General features: G+C 40.2%; 1 protein-coding gene across 1 annotated transcript in view; it reads right to left on the bottom strand.

Moving 5' to 3' along the window:
- Positions 1-412: 412 nt before the first annotated feature.
- TpnC4 (Troponin C TpnC4) overlaps positions 413-21,924 on the bottom strand; it is an 87,461-nt gene continuing 65,949 nt past the window's right edge. Inside the window, exon 5 of the mRNA XM_041775872.2 lies at positions 413-578. Within this exon, the coding sequence (XP_041631806.1) occupies positions 574-578 (5 nt within the window). The 3' untranslated portion in view covers positions 413-573. The remainder of the gene's footprint in view (positions 579-21,924) is intronic.

Here is a 21,924-nt window from a genome sequence, read left to right on the forward strand (position 1 = left end):
GATGGATTACTTGTGGCCGAAAGCTTGGTGTTTCAATGGGTCTTGTCAGGAGCCGACCATCAACCATTAACAAGGATAGTTGCAACTCGAGTGATTGCAATTGGGCCGGAATGTTTAGGCCACCACACTTTCAGAAGCTAGTCCGCTCTCGCACCTTTGTCTCTGATCGCCACCCTGCTAAGCCAAATTTGGGACCTTTCCAATTCCTTCCTTCATCGTTCTCCCGCTTTCAGGCGAGAGTTCGATTCTAGATGTAAGCTAGAATTAATTTTTTTAACTGAAGTGAAATAAAGTGAATGTGCGCTCAGCAAAGTACCATCCGGAGTAACCCCCGAACAAAATGGGTTTTTTTTTTCGATTGTGTCGTGGGATTATAGCGGAAGGATTCGCCACCACCCTACGAACAAAAACATTTTATATAGTTCAGGCATACATTTATAATTTTACAAGAATTTCTTATTAAGAATTTACTAAAAACAAATATAAGAAATCAACAATATGTAATAAAATGTTCAATATACGCCTTATGTAGACCGGTCAATTCCTTGGGTAGTGTTAGGATAGTGGCAGCTTCTAACCTATAAAAAAGAAAAAAAAAATTAAGAAAATTGTATTTAAGTTTTTGTCTGCAAAACAAGAATAGGACTTAACTTCGCTAAGCTCAAGCTTGCAATTAGGTATTTGTATATTATTATTATTTTATTTTACAGTTCTTAACATATACTGTTTTGAATATTTAAATATATCTCATACCCCCCATAAAAATGTATAATATATGTAGTAAAATATATAATTATTTTAATTTTCCAACTTGTTTTTTTATTATACGGAGAAACTACTTAGTCTAAGTCCAATGAATCCCGCGAGCAAACACATCCTTGTATTTATCTAAATTAATATATTTTCTCAGTATCAGAATAAGAAGAACAAATGAAGTACGAAAGCAAACAATGAACTAAAAACAATTTAATAATTTAACAATTTAACAATCAAACTGGAAGGGCGCCCGAGTTACCACACCCATTGCCGCGGACATACCGCCGCCCCCCAGACCTTAACGACACAGATGAATGGTCATTAACCAATTCACTGTGTGGATAAATTCTGAGTTTGGAAACAGGCGGAAGTAAGCAGAGCCAGCCGCCTCAGCAGCAGAGCCAGCCGCCTCAGCAGCAGAGCCAGCCGCCTTAGCAACAGATTTGTCGTCTTAAAAGTTATTCAAAACTTGCAAACTAGGCAGATTCCCATTTCATATATATATATATACTGGCCCTATATAAGACGGGCCACAGCCCTTGGTAGCTCATTCAAGGAATGAGGAATGAAGAATAAGGAACCTACAAAGGAGTCGTTCCCTGGAGCGGATATCAGAGACAAGTAAGGCATACTAGTAAATTGATATAATAATTGGACCCGACCATATCTTACTAATTGGTAGACCATAGGGCCTCCATACACTTCTCGATATTGGAAGACCTTAGGGCCTTCACACACTTCTCTATATTGAGAGAGCTTTGGGCTTCCACACATTTCTCTATATTGGAAGACTTTAGAGCCTACACACACTTCTCTATATACATAGGTAGACCTTAGGGCCTAAATAAATAAAATAAGTTTCTGAGACGAACCTTGGCCGTTTCTGAGCCACCGAAACCAACAAATCGTCACAGTACACTGGTAGAGTTATGTCGAGATGGGTATATCTGACGTCAAAAAACGAATTTACGGAATACGCGAGGAGAAAATACTGTGCGCGTTGGGCAGCAGCAAGGCAGCCAAAGCCCTGGGACCTGATGGCATTACCAACGCTGCACTGCATGCCATAATGAAGGCTTACCCAAGCCTATTTGCACATGTATACATTATTAGGTGCATTGCTGAACGCACCTTTCCAAGAGCATGGAAGCAGCAGAGACTATTTCTCATCCCCAAACCAGGCAAAATAACCGACGACCCGTTTTCATATCGCCCCTTTGCATTTGAGCGCATCATCTGCAACAAGTTGGAGAGAGAAATCGACGCGATACGCGAGGTAAAGGCGAAAGATGGCAGGGAGGCACCAAGCAATACTGCCTAGTCTGCACCCTAGCTGTCAATAACGCTTTTAACTCAGCAAACTGGAGCCAGTCCTGCAGGCACTCCAACGCGGCGGCATATCAGGGAACGTCACTCTCCTGATAGCGGACTACTTCAAAGATCGCGTCCTTCTGTACATATCCGACGACGGCGACCAGGTACACCACGTGACAAGAGGTGTACCCCAGGGCTCTGTTCTTCTGCCAATACTGTGGAACGTCATGTATGTGGGGGTTTTTATTTATATTGATTGTTTTATTTAGAAGTATGTATATGATAAATATTAAGTTCACTTTAGGTTAATATAAATGTTTATATATTATATATTATCGTCGTCGCGTCGTTGGATAAATACTTCTTACTCTCGTCTTCCCTTGCGCAGAACTCTCTCCTTACTCTCTCGGCACTGGGCTTTTTGTTCTGCTCGTCGTTGCTCGGGACAGGGCCTCTTCCTGCCGATCGTCGTTGCTCTATGCACGGAGCCTCTAGTACTGCTCGACATCTCTCGGCACGGGGCCTCTCGTTGTCGATCGTCGTTGCTCTAGCCAAAGAGCTTCGTCGTCTTTTTTAATCGTCGTCGTCTTTTCGCGTCGTTGCCGTTTTTCTCTCTTGGGTCGTCTTCTTCAGGGATGTATACCAATTCGTCTACTTGTTCTCGTTGTCCAGGGCGTCGTCTATATTCGTGCGGTAGGTATGACGGGATCCTGAGACTCCCACTACCAGATGGCTGCGCCGTAGAAGGGTTCGATGACGATTTATCGCTGGTCACGGTGGAGAAGCACCTGTCCAATGTCTCCGCTAAATGCAGCCTCGCAATCGACATGATTATGTCTTGGTTGAAAGACAACGGTCTCTCGCTCGCCGAACACAAAACGGAAGCAGTGCTCATAAGCAGCAGAAAGACCGTAGAGAAGGTCAACTTCCGGGTCGGCTCGACAAACGTCGAGTCCAGTCCGGCGATCACTTGAGTCATGATCGACCATAGGCTGAATTTTAAGAGGCACCTGGAGTATGCAGCAGCCACCGCTGCTATCTCGAGAATGATGGCCAACACTCGTGGACCCAAGCAGCATAGCAGACGACTGATAGCTACAGTGGTGACCTCGACTGTCCTGTATGCCGCGCCGATTTGGGTGGAAGCCATGAGGACTGCCAGCTACATCCGATAGTGTAAGACTGTCTACAGACGCTGTGCTTTTGCGCATCTCGAGCTGCTTCAGCTCGGTGTAAGAAGAAGCTGCATTGCACTATGGGCAAAAAATTGATTTTTTTGGCATCAATTCTAATTTTGAAGATATAGGCTTGAAACTTTGCATATATGCCTAAAATATTATATCTGAATTTCGGTTTTTTTTTTTTTTTACAGTTTGACCACGCCTTCCGTTCCGCCACCTTAAAGCTTTGGGCAAATAGTCTTTGATTTTTAGGCATGAGGTCTGATTCCTAGAATATTTAAGATATACGATTAAAACTTTCAACATTTAATTGTAATTAAATTTCCTATATATTTTTTTATGTTATTTTGACCACGCCTTTTGTAACGCCCCTTTCAATATATGTTTAAATAAATTAAAATAGTTCTCAATCATACTTAGAATAATTTTAATTTTACTAATTTCGTAACATATTTTAAATTGTTGTACAATCATATTTTAAAATTTAATTAATTTATATACACTTTGCCCGTTTGACCCATTAAAGCCATAGCTGGCAATAAGTTTACAATGCGTAATGTGTAATTGACAAATTACTTCTTGTTGAATTTTCAATATGCGGTCAGCATATTTAATAAATCTTAAAGCGATACTCTTGCCTTTGTTTCAGAATAAATAATTCGCTTGGGTCTAAATTTTAATTTTATTTGAGTAAGCGCAAAATACGTTGGATAGATATCGCATCCATGCTGCTTAGATATGGTTTTTATGTTAATGTATTTGTTTGTGGGGAAGACAACGAATTTGCCACCCTTTAGTTTATAATAAAAAGACGCACGATAGGTATTTTAATATAAGCCGTTTTAATGTGTTTGTTTTATCGGAGCTGCAGACTGTGAGTATACAAAGCTTGGCTTCAGAATATATAAATGTTTATGGGATGACAAATGTAGTTTGGCTGATAGATAACGCGACAGCTTTAGCGAGATAAGAAAAGAGCAGAAAAGAGAAAACATAAGAGCGCTGCAGGTGCAGCGGTACACCTATGCGCGCGTGACTAGGTGCTGGCGGTCTGCTCCGAACATACTCCCCCCGTTGGAAGAGGTACGGTTCCAACTATCTCGGAATCGATGGGCAGAGCGGCTAGTTTGGCGACGGCTCTCTTGATTAGACCCGTAGCTGTACGGACCATAGCTACTCTGATGACGCCGTCTCCGCCGGATGTGACTTCCTCGATGCAGGGCTGGGCATACTCGATAACCCTCCAGAGACTATCCAACCAAGTTTGGTGTTCTGAAGAGTTGGCAAAGTCCTGTCCAAATGAATTTTTCCTGTGGAAATTATTTGGAAAAACAAATCAGCGCCAAGCAAAAGGTCAATTCGTTGCGATTGATTAAAATAAGGATCAGCGAGCGAAATGTTCTGCGGAATTCTCCATGATGTTGCATCTATATTGAAATGGGGCTGGTAATCCGTGATACTGTGAGTCACAACAGCTGCGAATGACGCACGATAGCTGGCATGCTCCACTTCTATTTCTCAAGTAAATAATTGCAGTCGGAAGCAACACGTAATCAATCGGCATAATATTTGAGGCTTTGGGTGGAGGGCTTGATATGTGATGCTCAGGATGAGGTGATGGTTGAGCACATGACACTAATGCTGATGATGAAGTGGATGGCAATGGCTGAGAGCTCGAGGATGGATCGATGGATTGATGAGAGATTGATGGAGATGCAGATGAGATGGATGGTGCGGATGGGTCATGGTTTATGTGTAACAATGAATGGTGCTTCATGCGGCAATATCTGCAGTGCGTCGACTTGCATTGCTGCAAACTATGCCCCTTGCGCAAACAGTTCAAGCAAAGGTGCAACTTCTTTGCTTCTCGATACCGAAGATTCGGACTCAAATTCAAAAATCGAGGGCATTTTTGCAAATAATGATCCCTTGCATCGCAACATATCTGATGACTTGAGGTAGTGGCAGAAGCAATAAGTGCACTTGGATTGTATGTGCGCAAGTTTTTTCCCACCTGCTGGCCTGGTGTTTGAGTTACCCAGGCTTGATCCAAGTTTTCCATCATCCTGCACCTCTTCTCCAAAAACGACTCCATAGCTTCCCAGGTAGGCAGCTCCGTGATCGATAAATCCTCTTCCCATTTCTCACGCGTCCTATGATCCAGCTTTCGAGTGACGATGTGTATTAGAAGCCCATCCAAAATCTGTTGCGTAGTGGCCAGGGTTCGAATTGCTCGTAAACGTGAATTCATGCAATCACTGAGCTCCCGAAGACCCTTTGACAATCCCTTCTCGACACCCTTTGAACCAAATATTGCCTGTACGTGTGCCTGAAAATGTAAAACTTTATTATCGAATCGATTTATCAGCAAATTCATAGCCTTATGATAGTTTGCATGTGAGGGTTCGAGCGAGCGTATGGTCTCCAAAGCCACGCCGCCTAAACTCGACCGCAAGTATTGTAACTTTTCAATGTCAGTTAGCTCATCATCATTCCCGATGACCTCAGTGAACGTCGCTAGAAAATCCGGCCGAATCCTCCGAATAGGATCCATGAAACCAAGCAATTTCCAGATTTGGCAAACGAGGCTTCCTAGATCTAAAAGAAAGATCCGGGTGGTTAGGCATTTCAATGGATGTTGAATTGGCAGCGGTTGAAGCCGGCAAATGCGACTTGTGATGAGCAGCTAAGCCTCGGCTTAGTTTCGCCTTTACATCCATGAAAACTCCGGAAAATTCAATCCGATGGTCGCTCGAGATCTCCGTAAAATCTAGTCGCTCCAACGATGTCTGCGCAGCATCAAATGCCTGGTTTAAGGAGTTGATCCAATCCATTCGCGCGAGTAAATCAGCTTCATCAAACTGATTGCCCGAATCAGCATTTAAATAAAATTTAATCGAGTTTATTTGCCGCAAAATAGATTGGGCTTTGGCTAGGTAGAAGTCAACGTCACTTGGGGCTTCATTTTGCGCCCGAACCGAATTTTCCGTATCAGACATTATTTTATTCGATCACGAGAAAAAAAATAAAATAAATTTAAATGTCTGACCGCGTCAGAGGCACGAAACACCCTATGCTTTCTACCGCGAAAATGTAGAGGTTACAAGCGTCTCCGAAATGCAACGGAACCTTAAACTTGTTGTTGTTGCTTTTGCCGTTAATTTGCCTGCTTAGCAACTGCGAATATATGCGAACGAATGTATGTATATATGGCGGTGGCTATATGTACATATATATATATGCACTATGCGCTAATAAAAAACGATTCAATTCGATTAACTTTTATGCCAAATTATTTGCACAACACAGTTTTGATTTTTCACAGCGCGAAATGTACAAAAAATCAATCGGCCGGCTGCGCACTGTTTGTATGTATGTTTGTGTGTTTGTGACCGAATGCCAGAAAACGACAGCAAACAGGCGTTTTGTTTAAACGATATTAAACAATTACGAAACCGAAATACAGACTCCGATAAAGATCACGTCGGGGTCACCAAAATGTTTGTGGGGAAGACAACGAATTTGCCACCCTTTAGTTTATAATAAAAAGACGCACAATAGGTATTTTAATATAAGCCGTTTTAATGTGTTTGTTTTATCGGAGCTGCAGACTGTGAGTATACAAAGCTTGGCTTCAGAATATATATATGTTTATGGGATGACAAATGTAGTTTGGCTGATAGATAACGCGACAGCTTTAGCGAGATAAGAAAAGAGCAGAAAAGAGAAAACATAAGAGCGCTGCAGGTGCAGCGGTACACCTATGCGCGCGTGACTAGGTGCTGGCGGTCTGCTCCGAACAGTATTGCTCTTTTCTTAGCCCATTTCTTATTAAAAAGGCTAAGGCCTTATCAGGACTTATTTTAATAATAGCATTCTCTTTGTGTTCTATACATTTCCGTTAATATTTTAGTTTCGTAGCGAAAGTTCACGATCATCGATTTGTTTGGCTTTTTTGCCGAGACAGAAGTGGCATGCAACAATAATGGCACCGAATTTTCGTTTTCTTTGGCCAATTCAGATGCTAATTTTCGTTTCAGTCTTGGCCCTGCCTCAGCATACGTCAAGAATTTTCGACCACGTTTATCACGGGTCACGTCCTTTTCCATTACACCAATTTTTAAATTTGACGCGAGCCACTGTAGATGTTTTTATTTAAAGCGCTCTAGATTTCTGTTACATTTCGCTAATTTCTGATTTAGAAAACCAAAGAACTGCTTCAGTTTTTGTTTAATCAATTTGCACTGAGCATCGTTTAAAACGATTTCGCCAATATTTTCCATTATAAAGGTATATATTGGAGCTTATTGCCGGTTGTTGTCATTCCATACATCAAGCATCGTTGAATGGCAAAACTCAAGTGCAACTGCAACATATCAAATTATTGCCAAATGGAACAAAAAGGAGCAAAAGAGCTTTATGTTATGGTGTTCAGATAATATTAGTTGTTAAGTTTCAGCTTCCACCGTGCGTTAACTCTCGTCAACTTGTAAATTTCATTCCACGAAACACACATCTACATTTTTTAGTTGGGACATAAAAACATAGCAACAACACATTGAAATATTGGACAACACAACACATATAACAAAAATATCGAGCTTATAACTTTTTTGACATACCATGACTTATTAATTCCACATTAAAGTGTTTTAATTTGATTCACAATTGTAAAGTTATTAAACTGCAAAGATCGACAACTCTTTCACGCTTTTCTTTAAGGTGTGACCAGATCTCAATCTTTCCACTTCGTTTAAAAAAAGTACTAAAAAATAACATTAAAAATGTTTAAAAATTATATTTGGGTCCTGAAAGTTTTGTTAATCTGGTGGAATACTTTTTTTTTTTAATACAAAACAACAACAAAAATGTAAAAATGACAAAATGTCTGACTCTTGCCCATAGTGCATTGGTGGCATAGAGCAATCCCAATAGACCTACTAGCAGATGAGCGCAGGACTGGGAACTAAGGTAGCAGAATCCAGAGAAGCAGCACCATAGCTCGGCGGCAGGACAGATGGAACAACGCGAGCACAGGACAATGGTAATGACAGAGACGACATGGTCGGTTGGATTTCTACACCACGCAGATCATCACAGGACATGATTGCTTCAAGACTTGCACAGGTTTAAGCATGAGGTCGATCCATACTGCGACTACTGCGGCAGAGCTTTTACGGAGGACGCGGAGCATGCCTTTTTCGTATGCCCCCTAGTCTCGGCTGGAAGCAGTCATGAACCGCCGCCCGACACCCGACAACTTAGTCGGCTGCATGATGGAGACCCCCTCCTAATGGGATGCGGTTGCTAAAATGTCAGCATCCGTGATGCGAAATCTGAAGCGCCGAGAGCACCCCCGACGCACTGAAGGCGACCGATGAGCGGTAACAGGACCGCCAGCCGCCCCCGTGAAGTATAGCTTTGCGGCAGTCCCGCGGGTGCGGACTCTTCCACTCTATCCCTTCAATGTTCCTTGTTTTCCTTGTATATACTTAACTTTATATTCTTTTTAATAAATAAATAATAAAAACAACAACACTATGAATTCGGTGGCAAATCCAGGAAGGAGACTCAGCTCGACCAGGACGAATCCCGGCTCTCTGATACCCAGTTGTTGCAGAAATTCGACCTGAAATTCGCAGACCTAAAGGAAAATCTGTCTTCCTGGAGAAGAACTTTCGCCGATGACTGAAAAATACGACCAGCTATGCCAGCTGGTGGCCAAACTGGAGATCGAGGTGAGAGAGATGGGTACGTTGAAGCAGCGGGTCTCAGAGCTGGAGAAGAAGCTAACAGACACCCAAAGTGATAAACGCGTCGAGGCGCTCGAGGCCAGGCTAGTGGCAACTTGCAATGCACAGGCAGAGGCAGAAAGCGCATGCGACTTGTGCTGGCATAGAGTCCCACAAATGGATGGGGAGAACCTAAGGACACTTTTTTACGCACTTTGCTTCTCACTCGAGTTGACTCCTCCTACGCAATATTTTTCGTGTGCGACCAAAACTACCCCCACAGTCAATAGCTGATCCGATAAGTATTATAAAGTTGGACCCCGGGAGCGATAAATCGATGCTCTTACGTGCTGCATTCCGGCGAAATAACCAAACGCAACTAAGCTTAAAGCTCATAAGCCTAGGCTCGCCAGCGTTTATTTACATCAAGCTGGTGACGAAACCGAAATATGAGATCTTCAAATGAGCAATGCATCTCAAACGGATAAAGCGCTTATCAGCTGTTTTCACTCGGCGAGGGGAGATTCTATATATGTGAAGGAGCGACTAGGTGCAGAGTCTAGGTGTTTGCAAAGCTTTGGCGATTTGTATCATCTGGAGTTGGAGTTGGGGCTCGGTAATGAGTCCCTTGCTTTAGAAGCTTCAAGTGTTGGAGCTTTACAAAATAGTTCTTTTCGAGCCTAAACGTAACAGGTTGGCTGATAAGTCCCCGGTCTAACAAAGAAAAACACATTTTTTTGTCAAAATTCGTTTTTATTATTCAACATAGTTCCCTTCAAGAGCGATACAACGATTATAACGACCTTCCAATTTTTTGATACCATTTTGGTAGTACTCCTTCGGTTTTGCCTCAAAATAGGCCTCAGATTCGGCGATCACCTCTTCATTTCAGCCAAATTTTTTCCCTGTGAGCATCCTTTTGAGGTCTGAGAACAAGAAAAAGTCGCTGGGGGCCAGATCTGGAGAATACGGTGGGTGGGGAAGCAATTCGAAGTCCAATTCATGAATTTTTGCCATCGTTCTCAATGACTTGTGGCACGGTTGTTTTTGGTCAAATGTGAGCTCGCGCGGCACCCATTTTGCACAGAGCTTCCGCATATCCAAATGTTCATGAATGATATGACCAACACGTTATTTTGATACTTTAAGGCCTCTGCTATCTCGATCAACTTTATTTTACGGTCATTCAAAATCATTTTGTGGATTTTTTTGATGTTTTCGGCGGTAACCACCTCTTTCGGGCGTCCACTGCGTTCACTGTCCTCCGTGCTCATTTAACCACGATTGAATTTTGCATACCAATCAATTATTGTTGATTTCCCTAGGGCAGACTCCGGAAACTCATTATCAAGCCAAGTTTTCGCTTCCACTGTATTTTATCCCTTCAGAAAACAGTATTTTAGTAAAACACGAAATTCCTTTTTTTCCATTTTTTTCACAATAACAAAAGTTGCTTCACAAAAGACGCTCTATCTCATAAACTAATTGACTGACAGACGTCAAATTTTGACACGAATCATTTAAAGGTTAGTACTATATAAAAATAATATGCATTCAATACTAGCGACGTCATATATGTGTCAGACGTGGGACTTATCAGCCAACCCATTAATTTTAAATGGATTTTTAATTTAATAAGCTTAGCAATATTTAAAATCAGTCGCTATAATAGAATGCTTATATATGTTATGGAAGTCTTTAAATTTAAAATAATTTTTGATAAAATGCGGGTGGAGCTAATAGTTTTAATTTTAGCTTACGTAGAAGGCCAATGTAGTAGAGAGGGTAAAAAAGGCCACCATAGCCCTATATGCATCCAAGAAGATGCTTAGCAGCACATGGGGCCTCTCATCCGCTCTAATGCATTGGGTCTACATATCGATGGTGCGTCCGACTCTGCTGTATGGAGTGTGGTGGCAAGCCATGGAGAAGAAAACGTATAATAAGCTTATGGAGAGAACCCAGCGGCAGGCACTGCTCTGTATATAAGGGGCGCTGAGGTCAACCCCCACCAAAGCACTCGAAACCATAATCGGTATATATCCCCTAGATATCCAAGCGCAACTGACAGCAAGAAAGGCGGCACAACGTCTGGTTGCATCAGGAAACTGGTCGCTACAAGGTTTCGGGCACAGTTCAATTAGTCGAGATATGAGCAGTTCATCTGATTACATGATACCCAGAACGTGCCCGGATGTAAACACAACAGTATTTATGGGACCAAATGACTGGAAGTCAGGCCAGGACTCTGCTCAATACCTCAATATATAAACCGACGGCTCCAAGATGAATGGAGGAGTTGGAGCGGGCATATACTGTTCAGACCCTACAAAGAGGCTGTCGTATAAGCTACCAAGCTACTGCAGTATATTCCAGGCGGAAGTATTCGCCAACACGAAAGCAGCAGAGCTTGCGCAGAGCATAAACCGTCCACATGAGGCGGTCAATTTGTTCGTAGACAGTCAAGCGGCGATCAGATCCATGCAATCATCAGCGGTCAGTTCCAAAAATGTACTGGCAAGCAGGGAGTCACTAGATAGCCTGAGCACGACTAAGTCAGTGCGGATCTAATGGATTCCCAACCACCAAGGCATAGACGGTAACGAAACCGTGTCTCCCTAAGAACGCCCCAAAGCGAGCTGGAGAGACGGATTGACGCAAGCGCAAAAAGTAGGTGGAGGAGTAATTTCGCAACCTGAGAAACTCACTCACAACGTTTTTTTTAGTGGGTATTCTAACAGGTCACTGCCTGTCTGCTGCACATGCAGTCAAGCTGGGTGTTACCGACAACGCCAAATACCGAGGCAACCGAAACCTTGGAGCACCTCATTTGCAAATGTCCGGCCCTAACGAGGGAAAGAATGAGATACTTAGGCTATCCAGTTCTAGCATCGCTAGAAGATGCCTCCAGGAGGAATCCAGCCAAACTCCTTGCCTTTGCGAAAAACACCTTGATATTCAAGGATCTCGAAACCCGCATAAACCGTCTCTAGGTCCATCCAGGAATATTCCCGGATAGCTATGGGCCATATTGGCCTATGTGTGGCCCCTCGAGGGCCGTCCGGACTAACCTAACCTAATCTAATAATTTTAAAATTTATTAATATAACATGGAAGACAACATAAATCATTCAGCATTCTCGGAAAACAGAGATCTGGTCTGAAAATCTGTCATATAAATGCTAAAAAAAATGACAAAAAAATTGAAGAATTTTATCAACTCAGAAATAGGTGTTATATGTATATCTGAAACATGGTTTGTCCCGAATATTTGTGATGTCTTAGTTGAATGTGACGGCTTTAACTTGTATCGTTCTGATCGTGAAAGTCATGGTCGAGGGGAGGCAATGTAAGTTATAAACTCACGGGTAGTTTATTTTAAAAAATATATTACTTCGGATACTTGGTCCGGTTTTATTGAACAAAATAATCGAACTAAATTATGTTTACAATTTATGGTGTATTTATACCCCTAACTTAGTCGCTGCCTCTGCCGACGTCGGAGCTTTGCACTTGTCTTTGCTGCACCGGGAAGTGGGGCAGATGCTGCGGTCAGCACTTACTGGGTGCTATCGACCTAAGCCGGGAAGTTGCCCTTGCACTTTTATTGGCTTGTGCAAGGCCGGATGCGCGGGTCAACTTCATTTGTGAATTCGTTTGCGAATTCGTTTGTAGTTAACTTGTATGTGAACAAAAAATTGAAGTCAAGCTTTGTATGTAAACATCCTGCTTATAGTTATATGGAATATACAATATTTGTAGAAATTAAATATAAGTTGCAAAAGACTGCAAAAATGCTGATTGGGTGCGCTTATCCGCCTAACTGGTGGACCAACTGCGAATTCGTTTGTAGTTAACTCCTCCACCTTTAAAATCGAGTGTCCACGCTCGATGCGGTCGTTGCTCTTGTTTTCAGAATCTGTTTTGTTGATTTGCAAAGTTCTGACCCGTTTAATCCAGAAGCGGCTCGCTATTGTTACGAGTCCGATGATTATTATGAAAATTATTAGGAAGTCAGCAGTATGGGATGTTGTTTTCAATAATTCCAAAGTCTTGGTGTTGTTTAAATGTACTTCTTTCACTAATTCTAGTGATACCTGTTCCTCTATTTTGTTTATGGTCATCTCTGTTTGGAGAATTGCTGGCATCGGATGGTAATTTACCATGTCTCTGTTTGTGAATGTCTGTTCATCAATTTGTATTGAAGAATTGCTGAATTTTATAAGAAATGTTCCGTTAAGACTTGTGGGTGTCCCGTTAATTCTTACGTTGCCGGAGAATTTGTTGAGAAGAATGACTCCGGGTGCGATTTCATCAATGGCTCGAATGTGTTGGTTATTGATATGAGCGTGGCAGGGCGACTTTTTAACAAATTTGGTAGGCATGTGGAATTACTTATATCAATCATATTTTTATGTTTACAAATGGTTATGTCATTATAATTATTACATTTTGAAATTTTCGCAAAAAGTTTTTCTTTACATTTAACAATATTTTCATATTGAATTTTGTTAACATGTTGTCCAATTTTTATTGGTTTGATTAAAAGTTCTTCACAAAGGTTGGTGTCGGTAATAGGAATTTTAATGATATAAATAAGTGTTGTCCCGTTGCTTGCTACGCTTACTTCTGCTATTGTTGTTGAAATTTATATGAAGAAAAAATAGAACTAAAACGTAAACAATGTAAAACAAAAAGCTTATCGCTTGCACGTTTGCACTCAGCCGTTTGCTGAATAGCCGAAACGTATAGCTTTCATAGCGGGGCAATTCGGACGCTGCTTGTGTAAAAAGAGTAGCCGAATAACCTTTGGAACTGCTGGCTGCGCCAGCGCAATAACTTTCGTGCGACTGCAGTTCTTTTCGTCTTCTTTTCTTTGCCTTCGAGTGAAAATTCCCCAGCTAGGCCGCTAGTTGCTAGTCGCCTTTTTTATACCCTTGCAGGGTATTATAATTTCTATTTCATATAGATGCCATACAAATGTTCGATAAATTTTTAGAAAAAAAATTATAACTTGGCTGTTTTTCAATATTATTCCATCATTTTTTAGATATAGCTATTTATAATATTCCAGAATTTTATTAAAAATTTTATGAAAATCGGACCACTATATCTTATAGCTGCCATAGGAACGATCGGAAAATTAATCGAAAACAAATTATAACTTCGTTGTTTTTCAACGTATTTTCATCTACTTTGAGACATGAGTTTTTAGTATTATTTCAGAATTTTGGTAACAATATTAAAGTAAAATCGGACAACTATATCATATAGCTGCCATAGAAGCGATCCGTAGATGTAGAGAAAATGTAAAGCTGGAAATGTATAACTGTAACTGGCAAACTGTAAACATTATAAGTATAGGTAAAATGTTATAAAACTCTGTTTAGTGTCTGTTTTCGGCATTATAATTTATAATATAAATATGAAAACCAATCTGCAAGGGTATACAAACTTCGGCGTGTCGAAGTTAGCTTCCTTTCTTGTTATTCGAATTTTTTGTCCGGAAAACCCTCACGGATTTACATTTTGGCGCCCGAGACAGGGACTACGACTAGCTTTTCGATTTCGCGTCGGAAAAACGAACAAAAATAGTGCATTTTCGTCGTCTCGGCACTTGTTCCGTTTTTTTATATTTGGCGAAAAAACCTAGCTGGCGGAACTCGGCAAATCTTGGATTCGGATTGGATTAAATTTTGGAAAAAGGAAAGTTCTGGAAATCATGCCCAACGATCAGGTATTCAGTTCCAAAAATTAAAACTTGGAAGCACTCCACGTTACGTGTGTTTGTGTGCAATTATCTGGCTGTAATTCTTGGCACTTTGTATATTGGAAAACCAATTAAAACCAACATATAAAACCTCCAAATAAACAAATAAAAAGTGAACAACCTTTAATAATTTTTGGAATTAAATTGTGAGAAAATTGATGTGCGTGCGGTACAGTTAAATACATACATATCTACATACTTATATACCAGCGCACTATGGTCCAGCCGACCACTTTTTTTGGCCAAAATTAATAACTCAGTCAATTTAAGAGATATCAACTTGAAACTTTACCAATCGTAATATTATACTTATAGGATGATACTGGATCAAAATTATCCGGATCAGGAAACTATATCCTATAGCTTTCATAGGAACGACTTAGAAATTTTTAATATAAATTTATAAAACTTCTTTTACTTTAAGATTAAGTCATTTTAAATGCAGCTGCAGCGTTTTGCCGCCAAGTTCAATTCCCTTTTGTGCAGTGGCAGAGCAGTTATTTTTGAGCTATATACTCTGGTCAGTGGCTTTCAAACCGTACATAGTGGCATATCGGTTAATTTCGACAGCATATACTCTGTCAGTGGTTTTCAAACCGTATTCAAAGTAAAATTCCTGCACAACTCGGCAGTGAAATTAAACTCTGCACATATTATTATGTGTACATATGTATGTATTTACGTGCGACATTAATTGTGATACAGTTTCTGGCTTTGGCGGTGCTTGTGGGCATCTTTAACCCGTATGGGATCCACTTAAATATTTTCGGACAGTTTATTTGTCAAATAAAATTCAACTTGGTGTTTAATTTCGGCGTTGGTTTTTGGCATTATTAACCCTTATATAACCCAAATAAAATTTGGTGTGCTTGTGAATTTATATTAATAAAATTTAATATTGGGGTATCGGCGAAATTGTATCAAGTGAATAATAATTACGGAATCATTTGCGAAAGTGCCAATCATTTACATTTGGAGCATTTTTATTAATTCCCAATAAATTTCAAAATGGCTGAAAGAAATTCAGCTGCAAAGCCAAATGCAAAACTTTTGATGGCTATGCAGAAACACGATATGGTTATGAGTGACATCGAGCGAATGAAAAGGGCATTTGAGGAAAGAACTATTTCATTCAACAAGATTCAAATGGAATATCGAAAGCAACTTCACGAATCGTACTGTAAAAAACTAATGGATATCCAGGCAGACATTGATATACTATACCCAGAAAATGATCTGAGAGCGTCGGTTGAGGATGCATGTATTATTACAAAGGCATTGTATCGCTCCGCAATGGTAGAAGTTGAACCTCAGAGAATTAGTCAAGGGGATTTCAGTGGTTATCGTCATTCATCGCAATTACCAAAAATGAATCTGCCGAAGTTTAGTGGAATACATTCAGATTACAAAAATTTTATAAGTCTATTCGAGAGTTTAGTTCATAACAATCCATCCCTTACAAAGGTAGAAAAGTTCAACCATTTGCTTACATGTCTAACGGGTGATGCATTAGGAACTGTAAAGGCGTTTCAAATTTCCGAGTCAAATTATGAGAAAGCATTGGATAGCTTGAAAAACGTGTACGACAATAAATGTTTGATTTTCTTCGACACGATTTCTCAGTTATTTGACCTTCCCCAGGTATCGAAACCCTCTGCATCAGGCTTGAGGTCTCTTGTTGATGAAATATCGGCTCTGTATGCATCATTGCAGTCGTTGGGTAGTGAACAGGAGATCAATAATGCAATTTTTATTCACGTAGCGATGTCCAAGGTAGATAACACGACAAAATTCCGATTTGAGGAGCAGCTAGATTACAATAAGTTACCAACATGGTCTGATTGTGCGTTTCAGTTAAATCGGCGATACCAGCATTTAGCTGCTGAGGAATCAACGAAAAGTAAAAGGAAGCCTAGCCAAGGTTTGAATAAGGGATACTCAAAATCGTCATTCTCATGCACAAAAGCAGATCACAAACCTGATTCGAAATGTCAATATTGCTCAGCGACGAATCATAATTTAGGTAGTTGCCAAGCCTATATGGCTCTGTCCGTGATTCAGCATATTGATTTTACAAAACATAATCGGTTGTGCATAAATTGTTTAAATCCAGGTCTTCCAGTTAAAAAATGCAAAGCAACAAAGTGTCGCGTTTGCTCTAAGCCTCATAACACACTTCTTCACAGATATAGGGTAGAGCAGCAACCTGTAGCTTCGGGGTCAGGTTCTCAAGTGAAGTCACAGTCGTTTCCTGTAGCATTTGATCATTCAAATCAAGCCCACTCATGTCATGTTGCGAGTAGCGACCAAGTGATTCTTGCCACTGCCGTCGTTTAGGTCCGGGATAGATTCGGACAGTTTCAATTAGCACGATTTTTTTTAGGTCGCAAATAAACTTTATGGCCGAAGATTTGGCACAACGTTTGCGGTTACATAGGGAGGAGTCTTATTTGAATATTACTACGGTCGGGAAGAACGATTCGGTAGTGCGGCACAAGGTTCACACGTCAATCACTCTCGCGTCAACGCTCATAGTTTCACGACCGATTTTTTGGTGTTAAGGTCAATTTCATCATATCAGCCTGATTATGAAGTTAATTATGCCCAATGGAAGATTCCAGCAAACATTGAATTGGCAGACCCGCGTTTTCACAAGCCCACAAAAGTGGATTTGCTGATTGGCGCAGAATCCTTTTTTGAACTTCTAAGCGTAGGCCAGATAAAATTGGGTTCCGAACATCCGTCCATTCAAAAAACATTATTAGGATGGGTTGTGTCGGGAAAATACACTCAGCGCTTAGCGAGTCAAGCTCAACTAGGCAGCGTCACTGTCAGTGAAAATATAAGTTCTCTCGACTCTCTGGTGGAACGATTTTGGGAATTGGAACAAGTCCCAGAGAGATCGAAGGCTGTTTACACAGCTGAACAAGTTGCTTGCGAGAAGCATTTCGAGCACACAGTAAAAAGTCTTTCTTCAGGTGAAGCTGCCATTTAAGACAAATCCAAGTGTTCTAGGCTTATCCTTCGAAACGGCAAGACGCAGATTTCTTTCGTTGGAGCGCAGACTTGCGAATAATTGCGAGTTGCAAGACATGTATCACGAGTTTATGAGAGAGTATCTTAACCTTGGGTATATGTCACTGCTTCCAACGCCTCCTCCAGGACAACACTATTAAATTCCACATCAATGTGTCCTGAGACCTGCTTTTGATGCGTCAAGTAAAACGTGAACCTCGATCTCATTAAATGAGACTCTAATGGTGGGTGCAACTATTCAGAGGGAGCTTTGCGCTATTTTGGCAAGATTTCGATTGAACGAATATGCCTTGACAGCAGATATTTCAAAGATGTATAGGCAAGTTAACGTTGCCAACGAAGACCGAAATTTCCAACTCATTTTGTGGAGGGAAAAATCGACTCAAGCTCTCCAAACCTTTCGCCTAAACACTGTCACTTATGGGACAGCCTCAGCTCCATTCTTAGCCATTCGTTGTCTCTTTGAGCTATCAAAAATTTACGCCGAATCACATCAGGTGGCAGCGGAGGTAATTTCGAGCGACTTTTACGTCGACGATATGCTCACAGGAGCGAACAGTTTGGACGAGTTGGAAGTGATTCGCAAGGAAGTCACTGAGGTTTTGGAGTTAGGGGGTTTCCATTTAGCCAAATGGGCAACAAATCATCCAAGTTTGATAACACAGGAACACAAAATTAAACTTTGTAAAATTTCCACGAACCATTTCAAGTTTTCCATGATATTTGGTTGCTCCTGAGTAAAAGTCCCATACAAACTTATTTTCCATCACCTACAGGTTCCGCGGTATACCTAAGAATACAAAAAACCGATGTTTGCCGACATTTTGAATTACGTGGCCTATATAATCGGACTTACCTTTATTATTTTCGGTAGGACCTACTCTCCATACATCACGGCACTACTAAAAAATAGTCCCAATCGTGGACCATTGCCCATGTCTTTGGAATTCGACGCCAAAGTTGAAACTCCCAAAATTTTCAACATTTCTGTGATGAAAAAACAATTCTCAGAATTAAATTTTATATGGAACTAATTTTAAATAGTCATTGAATCTATTGTTCATTGTATTCTTTAATTTCGGTTTAAAGCGTTTTCATGAGGACATTTTATTGAATTTATTAAACGAATAAAACCGCTTTTTTGGTTTGATTATCTACTACTATTTTCTGTCAAAATTCAAATAAGTCAAGGCAACCTATAGAATGCGAGTAAAAAATCTAAATTTATATTATATATAACAAGAAAGGAAGCTAACTTCGGCACGCCGAAGCTTGTATACCCTTGCAGATTGGTTTTCATATTTATATTATAAATTATAATGCCGAAAACAGACACTAAACAGAGTTTCATTAAATTTTACCTATACTTATTATGTTTACAGTTTGACAGTTACAGTTTTACATTCCCAGCTTTATATATTTTATACATTTACCGATCGCTTCTATGACAGCTATAAGATATAGTTGTCCGATTTTTATAAAATTTATACCAAATATCTATAATAATAATTAAAGCTCATATCTCGTAGATGAAAATACGTTAAAAAACAACGAAGTTATAATTTTTTCTATTACTTTCCCTATCGTTCCTATGGCAGCTATAAGATATAGTCGTCCGATTTTCATAAAATTTATACCAAAATTTTGAAATAATACCAGAAGCTCATGTGTCAAAGTAGAATAAAATACGTTGAAAAACAACGAAGTTATAATTTTTTTCGATTAATTTCCCGATCGTTCCTATGGCAGCTATAAGATATAGTGGTCAGATTTTCATAAAATTTTTACCAAAATTCTGGAATAATAAAAAAAGGCTATATCCCAAAAATGGTGGAATAATATTGAAAAACAGCCAAGTTATAATTTTTTTTCCAAAAATTTATCGAACATTTGTATGGCAGCTATATGATATAGTCGTCCGATCCGGCCCATTCCGACATATATAGCAGTGAGAGTATATAGAAGACTATATGCAAAGTTTCATTCAGATAGCTTTAAAACTGAGGGACTAGTTTGCGTAGAAACGGACAGACGGACAGACGGACATGGCTAGATCGACTCGGCTGTTGATGCTGATCAAGAATATATATACTTTATAGGGTCGGAAACGTCTCCTTCACTGCGTTGCAAACTTCTGACTGAAATTATAATACCCTGCAAGGGTATAAAAAGATACATATTTACTACCATTCTATAGGTTGCCTTGACTTATTTGAATTTTGACAGAAAATAGTAGTAGATAATCAAACCAAAAAAGCGGTTTTATTCGTTTAATAAATTCAATTAAATGTCCTCATGAAAACGCTTTAAACCGAAATTAAAGAATACAATGAACAATAGATTCAATGAATATTTAAAATTAGTTCCATATAAGATTTAATTCTGAGAATTGTTTTTTCATCACAGAAATGTTGAAAATTTTGGGAGTTTCAACTTTGGCGTCGAATTCCAAAGACATGGGCAATGGTCCACGATTGGGACTATTTTTTAGTAGTACCGTGATGTATGGAGAGTAGGTCCTACCGAAAATAATAAAGGTAAATCCAATTATATAGGCCACGTAATTCAAAATGTCGGCAAACATCGGTTTTTTGTATTCTTAGGTATACCGCGGAACCTGTAGGTGATGGAAAATAAGTTTGTATGGGACTTTTACTCAGGAGCACCCAAATATCATGGAAAACTTGAAATGGTTCGTGGAAATTTTTGGCTGTGTACCTGTGTAACTAACCAGGGACCAGAAAAATCACTTATATTTAACACCTCTGAGTCCGTTAAGACGCTTGGAATGAGGTGGAACCCTCAGAATGATGCATTTCATTATAGTTTGGAGGATTCGTTTCAATCCTTACCTCCCACGAAACGCAACATTTTGTCCGTCACAGCTCGTTTGTTTGACCCCTTGGGGCTATTGTGTCCGTTGATCACAAGAGCAAAAATCTTGCTTCAGGAGCTTTGGCGACAAAAACTAGATTGGGATGAATCATTTCCCATGAAATTGCATACAAGTTGGAACGAATTTAAGCAGAATTTATCAGAGATTGACAAGATATCCATTTCTCGATATATCTGTCTGTCGGCCTATGACGCTGTTCAAATCCACGGATTTGCTGACGCATCGAGCCACGCCTACTGCTGTTGCATTTATGTTCGCACGGTGGCTGGGACAAAAAGCTTATCAAGACTGCTAACCGCTAAGTCACGAGTGTCCCCGCCAAAAACCAAATCAATTCCAAGGCTCGAATTATGTGCAGCGCATTTGCTGGCCAAGCTATGAACTCAAGTATCTCCTTTGCTACACAAGATAGAGTTGGAGAGCGTTAATTTTTGGTCCTTAGTCACTCTATACTGGTTAAAGAGGGATCTATCTACTTTAGCAACATTTGTCGCGAATAGAGTTGCTGAAATCCAAGAACTCTCAGAGAATATAGTCTGGCGTCATGTGCCTACAGAAGAGAATCCGGCTGACTTAGTGTCACGTGGAACAGATATAGAGGGTTTGAAGCGTACTCTATGGGAAAATGGACCTGAATTCTTACTGCGAAATCCAGACGAGTGGTCTAGTTTTCATCAGGTTGAGGTATCACAGGAGTTACAGTTGTCCAAGAATAAAAAAAGCGTAGCAGTATGTTCCGTCACAAAAAACCAACCGAATGTCTTTATTGAACTTGTTGGACGATGTTCGTCATTTAATAAATTAATGCGGATCATGGCATACGTAAATCGATTTATTCAAGGGAAGAAGCGTCAACGCGATGTTGTTATTTCGGCCAATGAACTGAAGCTGTCGTTTCTTAGGATGGTCCAAGTCTTGCAAAGAGTTGAATTCGAGTCAGAATATGTTATAATAGAGAAATCTGAAAGTTAAAGTCCACATCTACAACGTCTAAATCCTTTCATACACTCCAGCGAAATAGATGGTGTGAAGTTTCAACTAATTCGGGTTGGGGGAAGATTATTAAACGCGCCAATTCCGTATGATGCCAATTTTCCGTTGTTACTGCCATCGAAGTCAGAATTTGTTTCGTTGTATCTTCGCAACTTACATCGGACTCATTACCATGCTGGTGTCAAGGTTTTGGTATCGCTCTTGAGACAGCAGATATGGCTTATCAATGCTCGAGGAGCATGCACT

Source organism: Drosophila kikkawai, chromosome 2L, assembly GCF_030179895.1.
Source record: "Drosophila kikkawai strain 14028-0561.14 chromosome 2L, DkikHiC1v2, whole genome shotgun sequence".
Lineage (NCBI taxonomy): Eukaryota > Metazoa > Arthropoda > Insecta > Diptera > Drosophilidae > Drosophila > Drosophila kikkawai.